This window comes from Mustela lutreola, chromosome 1 (assembly GCF_030435805.1).
Source record: "Mustela lutreola isolate mMusLut2 chromosome 1, mMusLut2.pri, whole genome shotgun sequence".
Lineage (NCBI taxonomy): Eukaryota > Metazoa > Chordata > Mammalia > Carnivora > Mustelidae > Mustela > Mustela lutreola.
The window spans coordinates 129,576,613-129,590,038 of record NC_081290.1 but is presented as its reverse complement, the minus strand read 5'-3'; the positions used below and the strand labels follow the sequence as shown (position 1 = coordinate 129,590,038).

The window sequence follows — 13,426 nt, the reverse complement described above, 5'->3', positions numbered from 1 at the left end:
CCTAAGTCTCCTCTGAAAATAGACTTACAGCTTTCTACCAAATACTTTACTAAATGTGAATAAAAAGCTTTCACCATCTTGTATATTACACCAGAAAACTGGGGAGCCAGTATGCTGGTTAGACACTCTGTTGAAATCTTTCTCTCTCTTTTTAACTGAATTGTAGGATTTAAAAAACATACTGACATAGGACATACACAAAAAACCAAATTGATTTCCTTATGTTAACTGTTGCCTGATTATATACCACTTACCACTATGACTCATCTGAACTATTTCATTCACTCCAATTAATATTTGGAGAGCTAAAGTCCTGCAATTCAAATATTCTCCCCAAATTTCAAATAAATGGCATTATCATGGATTGATTTGACAAAGCTCAAGCATGAAACACTTAGGTATTTGCCCCTTTTGAGTCTTCTTTTTCATTTCAGTGACTCTTATAAATAATTATAATAGTATGATTATGAACTCAGATCCATAATAAAAAATTGTGAGATAAATATATCTAAAGTTAAAAAATATGAAATGAACTATAAGTACTTTGTTAAAGGGCTTTTACTTTATAATTTATTTTAGGGAAAAAACTCTTCACAGAAGTATTCTTACCACAATCATTTCAGAAGGCTCTAAAACAATGCATTCACAGCCACGCCTAAAGCTTCCTGCAGAACGCTTGCCAAAACTAGGAAGAAAAAAAAAAAGATTTATGAAATATAAATTGTAAATTTAGGCCAATTCTCCAATTAAATGAAAGTGAAAAACAAAAACAACTAGTGGAGAAAGAGAAACTCTTTAATCATTATTTATACCAAATGACAAGGAAACATTCGATTTCTTAATTTTCAGACATATATTTTTCTGGAAAATTCCAGTATCATATTTTCAAATTGATAATGTAAGTAACAGAAAATCAGTATGAATGTGTTTTATGTTAGGCTGTTTAAATCACTCCCAGTTAAGAAAAGATGTTAAATATTCTAATGGATAAGAACTGAATCAAAGGCAAACTATATAAATATGCAAAGGATAAAATGTATATACATTTTCTTTTGTAATTTAACTGCTTAGGTTAAGCATTTCTTTCGCCTAAAAAGTATATTTGATTTTTATAAATTTTCTTTAAAAATTTTTATTTATTTGAGAGAGAGAGAGATCATGAGCCAGGAGGAGGGGCTGAGGGAGAGGGAGAAGCAGACTCCCCACTGAGCAGGGAGCCCAAAGTGGGGCTCCATCCCAGGACCCTGAGATCATGACCTGAGCCAAAGGCAGACACTTAACTGACTGAACCACCCACATGCCTCTTTCTAAATTTTGAAATCAACTTATTCTAAATAAGTTTAAGAAAAGGTATTCAAAAAACTTTTTTTCTTAATTCAGGTTGTTGTGCATTATAATATATATAATATATAATGGGCTTATTATAAGCCCATTTCTCCCAGAAATTTTTCACTAGTGAACTCGGATACAGCAACTTTATCCTATCTATGATAGCTCCCACCTTAACACTGAAGTGGATTTATTCTGACATAGCCACACACACACACTAGAACCATGAAGAGAAAATTCTGGTGAAAACCTTTGTAAAAATTAGCCGTTGGCTCAAAGATTTTTATGGTAGGAAGATATTATTTGCAAACATTATTACCTTAGAAATGAAAAGTTTGCATCCTCTAAAATGTGCTCTTAAAAAATACTTCCATGATAGTCTTTTGGAAATGAGATATACTAGAATCTGAAGAAACTTTCTTTGCAGCCACAAAAGACTCAAGTTCTACTAAACAACATAAATATGTGAACTGTAGGAGAAATAATACTGTCCCTTGGTAACTCCCTGAATACACAAAACAGAAAAGAAAAGGCAAATGCACACAGAACACACTCTAGCAAAGGAGAATATATCATTTCATTTGTCAAAAAATCTATTATTTCAAACATAGCCAAGAACCCAGAAGTGAAGAATGGCCTCAAAAGAGACAAAGAGTAGGTCATGAATGCACATGTTAGGCCTAACTAATGACTAGGCCTCTTGTCTCTAATGCAAAGATGACTTTCTCTATGCTTACAACCCAGAAGCTATAGGTAGGAATGAATAGGGAGAATAATGAAAAATGTTAGCTAGAAATTCACTAAATCCGCGAAATACTTTCGCTTTTCCTATGATTCTTTGAAACAATAAATATGTAAACAAAAGGAAGTAAATATCATTACTTACTAAGCTTTTTAAAATCTTGGACCAAGTTCTATAAACTGTTTTTTTTAACTTTTTTAAAGATTATTCATTTATTTAATTGACAGAGAGAGACATCACAAGTAGGCAGAGAGACAGGCAGAGAGAGAGAGAGAGAGAGAGAGAGAGAGAAGGAAGCAGGCTCCCTAAGGAGCAGAGAGCCCGATTCGGGGACTCGATCCCAGGACCCTGAGATGATGACCTGCGCTGAAGGCAGAGGCTTTAACTCACTGAGCAACCCAGGCCCCCCTCTATAAGCTGTTTTAAAACTCAGTTCTGGAAAATAAATATAGAGATAAAAAAGGAAACCAGATAGCGACATATAAGAGATAAGATCTACCCTAGGTGATATTAAGATCAATTTTTAAAAATATTTTAGATGATCTAGTAGAAAGAAATGGAGAGAAATCTTCAGGTTTGCAAACAACATATAGATGTTGAAGACAGTAAAGCACAAAACAAAGCGAGTAAGAATAAAGTGTAAGACATTATCATTAAGTTTTATGTGAGTGCAAGAAAGCAGTAATTGAGGATCCAATCTACACAATGAAATATCCAACGTGAAAAGTGATGAAATGCACACACCATTTAATATGACATTAAACAATAAGGGGTTCTCACATTTTAGTTAAAAGACATAAATGAAACTATAAGTCTTTAAAGCATTAGCACAGTAGGCTGCTGACATACTGAAGAATAAGTAATACACGAAACATATCTCAAAATGATGAACACATGAGGAAGTAAAAAAAATGAAAATTACCATACCTACCCTTATAGAAAACCATGTAAAACCTAGAACATAACACTACCCTAGGAAAGTTTCTAAGGGGAAAAACAGAACTAAAAAGTTTCCAACAAAAAAATTAAGGAATTCCAAAGGGCTTTCTGTAAGATTATGGACAAAAATTAAAAGAACACTTCAGTCTTACTAACAGCACCTGAAACTCAGTATCACTGAAGTTTCTAAAATCATGATTCAAGAAAACTTATACACTTCACAGCACTCACCAAATCACATACCCTCCCCAATGTCCATAATCCCAACCCCTTCTCCCAAACCCCCTCCCCCCGGATTCACAGACCTGTACCCCTGGGGATAAAAATATATGTTTATAAAAAATTTAAAAAAAAATAAAAAAATTTAAAAAAAAAATTTAAAAAAAAAAAAAAAAAAAAAAAGAAGCATCAATAACAAAAAGACAGTCTTACCACTTCTTGGATGTCAAGACTACAATTTGGAGTGATAGCAACTACAAAAAGGAAAAAAAAAAAAAGAAAACTTATAAATGAGGGGCGCCTGAGTGGCTCAGTTGGTTAAGCGGCTGCCTTCATCTCAGGTCATGATCCCAGGGTCCTGGGATCGAGCCCTACATGGGGCTCCCTGCTCAGTGGGGAGCCTGCTTCTCCCACTCCCTCTGCCTGCTGCTCTGCCTACTTGTGGTTTCTCTCCACCTCTCTAATAAATAAATAAAATCTTTAAAAAAAAAAAGAAAATTTATGAATGATACAAATTAAATAAGAGCATGGGCAACTTAAAAAAAAACCTATAAGTTAAAGGTTTTTAAAGAAAAGTCAGAGAAAGGAAGGAAGGGAGGGAGCAAGGAAGACGGGAAGGAAAGGGAAAAATCATTCCAAGCTATATGACATACTCGGCTCCAAATATTCCTTTGTGCCACTTCAAATGCAGTCCTTATCAAAATCCCAACAGCTTTTTAATGCAGAAATGGAAAAGCCAATCTTCAAATTCATATGAAATCCCAAGGGACCTAGTTAGCCAAAACAGTCTTGAAAAAGAACAAAGGCGGAGGACTCACACTTTTGATTTCAAAACTTACCTCAAAGCTGTATTAATCAAAACAGTGTGGTACAGGCAAACGGACAGACATAGAAACCAATAAAATAAAATTGAGAGTCCAGAAATAAAGCCATGTTATCTATAGTTAACCAATTTCTGGCAAGGTTCAGTCAGTGGGGAAAGAACATGTCATTAGGACAACTGTACCGCTATATTGAAGAAAAAAAAAAAGTAAGTTGGACCCATACCTCTCACCACATACAAATATTAAGTGAAAATGATCACTGATCTAAACAAAAAGCCCAAAACACAAAACTCTTAGAAAAAAAACTGGGATAAACCTTCAAGACATTGGATCTGGCAATGGATTCTTTTGACTTTCTCTTCCAAGCTTCTATTTGAATTCCAGTTAGTTAACATACAGTGTCGGGTTAATTTCAGGTGTAGGATTTAGTGATTCATCACTTAGAAACAACATCCAGTGCTCCTCACAAGGGGCCTTCTAATACCCATGGATTAATACCCTGTTTAATCCATTCAGCATCCCCCAACCTCCCTTCCAGCAACCCTCAGTTTGTTCTCTACAGTTCAGTCTACTTTATGGTTTGGCAGTGAGATTCTTAGACATGACACTAAAAGCACAAACAGCAAAAGGAAAAACAGATAAATTGGATTTCCTCAAAATTAAAAACTTCTGTGCATCAAAGGACATTATCAAGAAGCTGAAAAGAATATCTACAGAACAGGGGGAAATATTTGTAAATCATACATCTGAGAAATATTTAATATTCAGAATATATAAAGAACTCCTACAATTCAACAACAAAAAGACAAACCACCTAATTAAAAAATGAGCTAAGTACTTGAATAGAAGTTTCTCCAAAGGAATACAAAATAGCCAATACATGCATGAAAAACTGATTAACATCCTGTGTCATTAAAGAAAAGCAAACCAAAACCACAATGAGATACCATTTCATACCTGATATCAGATGTGAATGAGATACTAAGATGATTTTAATTTTTTAAAAATAGCAAGTGTTAAAGAGGATAGAGAACTTGGAACCCTTGTTATTTTGCTGGTGGGAGTGTAAAGTGGTGCAGTCACTGTGGAAAACAGGTTGGTCTTCATCAAAAAGCTGAACAGAATATCCATATGACCCAGCTATCCAACTCCTAAGTAAATACTCAATAGTAAAAACTCAATAGTTTTGAAAACAAGGACTCAAACAGATATTTATACATCAAAGTTCACAACAGTATTATTCACAATAGCCAAAAGGTGGAAACAACATGTGTTCACCAACATGATGAACATGATAAATACATACAATAGGAGCCAAGAAAAAAACAGTAAGTCCTGATACATGTTATAGCCTGGATCAGCCCTGAAAGAAAGCACTCTGCTATATGCAGTAAGCCAGGCACAAAATGACAAATATAAGATTCTACTTGTAAGAAATACATAGAACAGGCAAATTTATAAGGACAGAAAGTAGACAATGGATTATTGGGGGCTATAGGAATGCTTAATGGTTACAGAATTTCTGTTTGGAGCCATGGAACATAAACTTTAGAAACAGGTAGTGGTCATGGCTGCACAAGTATGACTATAATTAATGCCAATGAATCATACACCTTAAATAGTTAAAATGGCAAGGGCGCCTGGCAAGTTCAGTCAGAAGAACATGGGATACTTGATCTCAGAGTTGTGAGTTTTGCCTCACATTGGGTGTAGAGCTTATTAAAAAAACTAATAAACTTTTAAAAATAGTTAAAATGACATTATTTTATGTAAGGATAAAGAGGTTGAGTTTCTTGGCAAAATTTCAGGGCTTGAATAACAAAAAGTGGGAACACTACTACTTTGACCAAATAACAGCAAATCTTAGGGACAAAGGAAGAATTAACTTTGATGACCAGGGGCGCCTGGGTGGCTCAGTGGGTAAAGCTGCTGCCTTCGGCTCGGGTCATGATCTCAGGGTCCTGGGATCGAGCCCCGCATTGGGCTCTCTGCTCAGCAGGGAGCCTGCTTCCTCCTCTCTCTCTCTGCCTGCCTCTCTGCCTACTTGTGATCTCTCTGTCAAATAAATAAATAAAAAATCTTTAAAAAAAAAAAAAAAAAACTTTGATGACCAAATTATACCACTGACAAACCTGGAACCAATCTTTTTTCCACGTTAATTAGCAATGAAAGAGAGAAGTTGTGGGTAAAAGTTGAACAGGTAAGAAACGGGGAAAAGGTAAACAAATATTACTGAAATAGTTTTTGAAAAGTCAATTATACCTACATTTTTCTTTCACCCAACATTAATTCCATTTTTATTTTATCCTTAGCCATAAATTAGAGGGTACTGCCATGCTAGGCCCATCTCCACAATTTTCTTCCCATTCCTCTTCCAAATACTCACTGGACACATACTACAGAATCTATACACAAACTCTGTAATCAATAGAGAGCTCACTAAATATAGTCCCCATTCTTACATAGGCTGTATGTAAGAATGTATACATCCTCTACATAAGATGAGTACACACGAAGTTGTGAGTACAGACAGAATAGTTAAGTGCCATGAGTTTAACAAAAAGGATCTCATATTTGCTTCCCACAGTTGCATCTCAAAACCGAAACAGACCTGTAGAACTTCAGAGTTGAGAAAAAAACAGAAAATCGTATCGTATAGGGCCTCTTCGCATTTTTTTCTTCAGCTTCAAAGCTCAAAGTATGCCATAATCCAAGCTACTACATTCAAAGGTTCTCAAACATCTGTGTTTAGAAAAAGGCCCCCAAGTGATATTATGTATGGCCAGTGCATTCCTACTTTCCCCATAAGAACTTTCTAGTTCAACTGTCCTTTCACAATGGAAGAAACTAAGACAGCGTGTCTGGGAGAAGGTTAAATGAGATGCCTGAAAGGACAACCAGATTCCATGATACAGGATTCTGTCCTACTACACCGACCTTACACTCTCTCTTGCTTTCTGCTATAGCCTCCTTCCACATTCTATAACATGAACTCTAGTCTTTGGTGATCTTGACATTTATGAGGAATAATTACCCGACCTCCTCAAAAATATTGCTACAGTGTATCACATTTACCCATAAAGCACAAAGCCGATGACAAGTGGAGAGCTAAAAGGTAAGTTCTCAGAGGTTGGCTAGGCTCACTTTCTGCCTAGCTGAGTGAGAAAAAGACAAATTAGCTTTTGTAATTCAGAAGGCAATTCAAATTCAGCAAAATTACAAATGACCATCAAGAGCTGGAGGGTTACCCTGGAATAGTCAAAGATTTGAACCAAAAACAAGCTTTTGGTTTTTAGGCAGCTGCTGCCAGAACTTCAACTAGTAGAACATCTGCTTCTTTGAAATGGCACTCATAATACCACATACCATGATAAACAATGATATTTTTAAAGTTTAAACTTCTTAATTTTTAAAGTCACATGGCTCATTTTTAAACTTTGAATTAAATTAGTTTTAAAAATTCCTTTCTTCTGATCATTTCAGTCTTTCTGTGTATACAGATAAATACAAATACAAAATGCATGATAATGTTCAAAATCAAGAAAAGTGTGGGTAACAGTTATCAATGAGACTTGACTGAATATTTAAAAACTTGTTAGCCCTTTCTCTACTAGATACCAGCCTTTCACAAGAGTCCATGAAGTCAAAAAGAAAGAGATAGGGAGATAGGAAGAAGAAGTACGCTACGTGTATTTTAAGAATGCTGCTAGTCTTCCAGTTCTATGCAATATGAAAATTTAATTACTCCAGGCTATTTTAAATTCTTCTAAAACTATTCTGTATGAATATGCTGTACAGTTTGGCTTTCAACTATTAACTTCAATGTAATTTCAGAATGCCCTTATAATCTTTTATTAAACAACCAAAGATGACAACTAAAAGTGATGCAGGTTCACTTTTGGTCAATCTGCTGGTTCTCTGAGCTATTACAAAGAAAAAAAGTTATGCTCACAACGATGATTATGGAAAAGACCACTTGGGGCATAACAAGCAGATTATTCCTAAATGCTCATATTCCCTAAGCACAACCAATTTAGGAATGGTTGCTCCAAAAACAGTTTAACAATCCCAATTTTCATTCCCATTAAGTTTTTGTACAGAACAAATTTAAAATTAAGAATCACAAATTGTTGTAAAATTGTAATAAGCTAACTTCAATACTTTTACAGGTGCAAAATGCAATGACTTTATAGTACTAAAAATACGCAGAAAAAAAATTACTGAAAGAAATTCATCTTCTATATAATGTAAAACAGAGAAAATTTTAAGAGCTTGATAAGCTTTCTTTCAAGACTCATAACCAGAAAATACAAATGTTTAAAAGTATAAAGGCTTACCTAGTTTTCATAAATACCTTTGGTTATAATATACCAGACAGGGTATTGAGGGATCTTACTCTGGTAAGGCCGTCCTGTCTTAACTTTCGGTGACCACATTTTCCCCACCCAAGTTGAGTCAAGAGCACTTTTCACCAGTGTAAGTTTCCACGAAAGGCAGTTGCTGAATACAGAAGCTGCTTCTATCACTGTCCTTAAACTTGCCCTTTGTGTGGGCCTCCACATTCTTGTTGTACGTCAGAACTACTCAGTGGAATGCAATTCCTCAGTATTGGAATGTAAACTTATTCATGTCAGGCTACACCCAGTGAGGGAATACACAGCAGTCAAACTGAGATTATGCCGGTGGGCAATCCCAATTTATAAAATGATTTATATTCCGAGATACCAATTTTTCATATTTCTAAGCAGTTCCTAAACTTCACTTTCCTCCAAAGAATCTAAATAAATGATTAAACATGATGCTCCTAAAATAAAATCAACCTATTACTTAGGGCTCACAAAAAAACATTCACATGACCCTGTCTTGAAATAGAAGAATAGCAATTATCTTTAAGGGGAAAAATCTAACAAGTAACTGCTGATACCATCAGTCCTATTCTCAATCAGTAGAACATTAAGGAGTAAGTTTTAATCTAAGTATAAAAGGAATATGGCCTGAAAAACTTTCCATAAAAATGCATTTAATCTTTTAAAATATTTTATCCTCACTCATTAGTTTAATCAAAAGGAAAAAATATAAAAGGTAACAGCTATCTGAAACAAAAACAAACACACATGAAGTACACATAGAAGTTATGTGTGTGTAAACTACTAATTATTTCTAAAGCATGTCCTTTAACAAGCTCGTGTTTCAAAAGTAACTATTTGGGAAAACTAAATATACACTTAAGAGTCTCTCCATTTCTTTCAAGGCTCATTTAGAGATGTTCTAACAACCATTACCTTGCACAAATTAACAGAGGTGGACTGCCCCACAGCAAATCTCAACATTTAACCTTTGCTTAAAATAGAGCAACAAGAAAACAATCACAAGCGAAGGCCTCATAAGCTGTGTCTTTGTGCATTCCTCCGCAGCCTGTTGTCTATTGAGCTATGGGAGAAGTACCGAACATTTGCTCTTGGTACCATTAACATTTTAATTCATTTAAAAATAAACGATCTAACCTGCACTGTCTTCATATCTTTGAAGCGCCAGCAGCAGCAACAGCGCTGCCCCCTTCTATGGGAGCTCTTTTCTCTGCAGCAGTGAGCACTCCCCATTTCCCTGTGTGTTTTCTCTCAGTCAGTCCATGCGGCTGTAGCTTGTGCAGAAAGCCAACATGCCTTCTGAAGGCTAATTTCCTGCTTCGATGACCCACCCACCCCTCCTGGCTGCAGTTCTGTGTTACACATGTTGTATGGGCACTGCTTCCGCATACCAGCCTCATGACCTCAGTGTCTGCCTGACAGACGCTCTTTATCAATTTCTATTAATTCACTATCTACTACTCTCTTGTAAGTCAAGGGCAAGTAGGCAAATCTGCAATGTCTGCTTTCCTGTGAGTCTTCAAGGTCAAATGCTTAGATGGGTTCAGCAATGCAATTTTGTGAGTAGAATTTATCTCAGCTGTACTCCATACATTGCTCTCCACCAAAGGGATGCTGAATTGTATACCTTGCTTGAGGAATTATTATGGAAAAAAATAGCATAAATTTAAATCAAAACAATGTGGGAAAAGTTGAAAGAGGCTGCTGTTGGTCTTGCTTATCCCTTCAAGAGAAAAAAGGTGGATCTTACCTCAGCTGTACTGGGGTGAAGAGCAAGCAGTTTTTCTCTCTTGCCACCATCTAAACCAGCAAAGGACAGTGGTGTGATGATGACTACACTTTGGTAGTGTCTATGTCCTCGTGACCGAACTGCTACAGAACAGCTCAGCTAAATTGATCTGCTGCTATCTGTCTACACAGTGGCACAAACAGGTCTCTGCTGATCACAGTGCTTTGTACACTGTGGCAGCTGATCAGTTTGTATAAAAGTTATGGTCCATAACAGTGTTCCCCCTCAGCATATAGACACAAGCCTTATCCAAAATGCCTTTGTTAAATGTTCACCATTTCACTGTGCAAAGCTCATAGTGCAGGAGTTGAAGAGACCAAGAAGCTTAGCTTTACAATCTCATCTAAAAAATGATATAATTTTCATAAAATTCATTAAACAGGTAAAATAAACAATTCACACTAAGAAATAACCAAACAGATCTATGTAACTTGTTAATGTATCTAATGTAACTTGTTAATGAGAAAAATGGTAGATGAATTCATGTAAATGATTCAGATTGGCACTTCACTAGGAAGAAACAGAACTGTTCTCAAAAATCAAACAAGGTCTCAACCAGGCATCAGGTACTTTTTAAAGGCTTACATGAATGGCACCAAAACCTAGCCACTAAGTTCCCCCAAATCTGGAACATACCAGATTGAAATAGTAGGTATGTCCTTGTAAGGCGGGATCCCAAAACATAGGTCACAAGTAATATCACATTCATAAAATTCCTAGAAGTTAAAAAAACACATTTACAAGAAAAGTATAAACTCACACTTATATATAATTTCTTACAAAGATATCAAGTAATAAAATGCCAACCAGTTTAATTCATTTGAATAAAATGTGGATATCTCTCATAAGCCATACTTATTTTGTTTTACCTCATTTTATAAGTACTTGTTCTAATGCTACCAGTAAGTAGAAGATATTGATTAATCTGTTTCAGATCTTTCCTTATAGTATAGAACGAAATAGTAAAAACCTACTACTTATCATCAAAAATGAAATGCTTAGGAATAAATTTAATGAAGGATGCACATGTCCTGTACACTAAAAATTACAAAAGGATACTTAACCATGTGAAGGGAAACAATAGAAGATGTAAATAAATTATGAAATATACCATGTTCATGGTGTGGATGGCTCACTATTGTTGAGAATAAACCTTCCCAAATCAATCTATAGATCCTAACAAACATTTGACATTGATATGCCCATTTCAAAATTTATATGAAATAGTGAAGACATAAAAGAGTTAAAACAATTTTGATACAGAACAAAGCTGGGGATTTATACTATATGATTTCAAAAGCTACCATAAAGCTACACAATTGAAGACAATGTGATATTGATATAAGAAATGACATGTAGATCAGGGCTCCTGGGTGCCTCAGTTGGTTAAGCGTCGGACTCTTGCTTTAGGCTTAGGTCATGATTTCAGAGTCAGGAGATAGAACCCTGGCTCAGGCTCCACCCTCAGCAAGGAGTCTGCTTGAGTTTCTCTTCCCCCCTTCTCCATTTTCGACACCCCCCATGCTCACTCTCTCTTTCTCTCTCTTTAAAAAATAAAAAAATCTTTTAATTTTTTTTTTTTTTTAAGAACTGGCTGTAGATCAATAGAACACAAGAGAGATTCCAGTAATAGACTTTTTAGTGGGGAAAATCCTATCTTTTAAAAATTTGCTTAAATGGATGAACTAATATTTCACCAGAAAAAGTATCTGAATAGCCAATAGGCATATGAAAGTATTCTCAACAACACTGGGCTTCAGAGAAATGCATAATAAAGTCACAGTGAGATTATCACCACATATCCTCTAGAGTGGCTAAAATTAAAAACACTGACAATACCGAGGGTTGGGGAAGATGTAGAACACCCAGAACTCTCATAACATGTTGAGAATGCAAATGTTACAGCCATTGTGGACAACGGTGTGGCAGTTCTTTATACAGCTCAACATACATTTACCATATAATCCAGCAATTCTACTCCTAGGTTTTCAAAAAGTAATAAAAACATATGTCCACATAAGCAGGTGTTCACGAATGTTGAAAGAAGCAAAAAATTGGAAGGAACCCAAACCATCATTTACAAATTATGTTTTACAAAAGATTAATACTACCTTGCTTACAAAATTCAATAGAATGCAGGTGACTGGGTGATTCAGTTGGTTAAGCATCCAACTCTTGATTTCAGCTCAGGTCATAATACCACGGTCATGAATCAAGCCCCAGATCAACCTCTGTGCTGGATGTAGAGCCTGCTTAAGATTCTGTTTCTCCCTCTACTCCCACCCTTCTCCCTGTACACTCTCACTCTCAAAAAAAAAGTAGAATTTATGAAATCTGGCATCCACTTTATATGAGAATTGGCAACATATTGCATGGTTTGCTTAAAACAGGCCATGAGATAATTTTGCACTGAAATGAGCAGCAAAATTTTACTTGTCAAAAGTCTGTCCCTATAGCCTTCTGACCTTATAAGCACCTCATTTTGCTTCTGTTTTCTTCCTATTTACCTACCCTTCCACCCTACACTACCCTATCTCCAAAATGTTTCAAGTGACTCAATGCCCAGCTTCTCTTCATACCTCCTATAGCTCTCCCTGTCAAAGCATGTACTACAACATGCCTAATATCAAATATATTCATTTCAACTCTGATATCCACCCATTGCATTCCTTCCAGATTTGGTTATAGCTGGCAAAGGCATCATACTACCAGACATGCAAGTTCAAAGCACTGGAACCTTTTTTACTCCAACTTTTCCCTCATCTGTAAATTTTTTAAATTCCCTCATCTGTAAATTCTCTCAGTCTCTAAATTCTGTCAATTAGTCCTTCTAAATTATAGTGACATATGACCCATAGACTTCCATTTTCCTGAAAGTAATAATCAGGCCCTTTACTTTGGCATAACGAGGCCACTGAGATAGGGTTCCTATCTTGGTCTCAACTCTGTCAGGTCTTCCATGATCTTCTCATTCTACGGATCTGTAAACTTCAGTGGTTACACATCAGTGTCATAGCCGTTAGCCCAGCCTTTCAGTTCAAATCCGACTGACCACCTGCTTGCAAACTTTGAAAATGAGAGTGTATGCACCAATCTACATGCAGTGAATGAAAATCTCTAGGGCCTGGGCCTCAGGATTTTACCCATCCCAAGCCAGGTGAATCTACTAACTAGCCCAGTTTAGAAACCTCTGCCTTGGTCAATTACTTTTCATAAG

General features: G+C 35.9%; 1 protein-coding gene across 13 annotated transcripts in view; it reads right to left on the bottom strand.

The window, feature by feature from the left end:
- Positions 1-13,426, bottom strand: part of RAPGEF2 (Rap guanine nucleotide exchange factor 2) — a 234,978-nt gene that overhangs the window by 115,740 nt on the left and 105,812 nt on the right. For 11 of the 13 annotated variants that reach the window (XM_059174198.1, XM_059174185.1, XM_059174188.1 and 8 more), the window contains exon 5: positions 610-685. In XM_059174198.1, the coding sequence (XP_059030181.1) occupies positions 610-685 (76 nt within the window). Of the gene's footprint in view, positions 1-609; positions 686-8,390; positions 8,544-9,557; positions 9,685-13,426 lie in introns of those variants that run through there. The other 2 variants (XM_059174259.1, XM_059174253.1) reach the window with 2 other exon arrangements.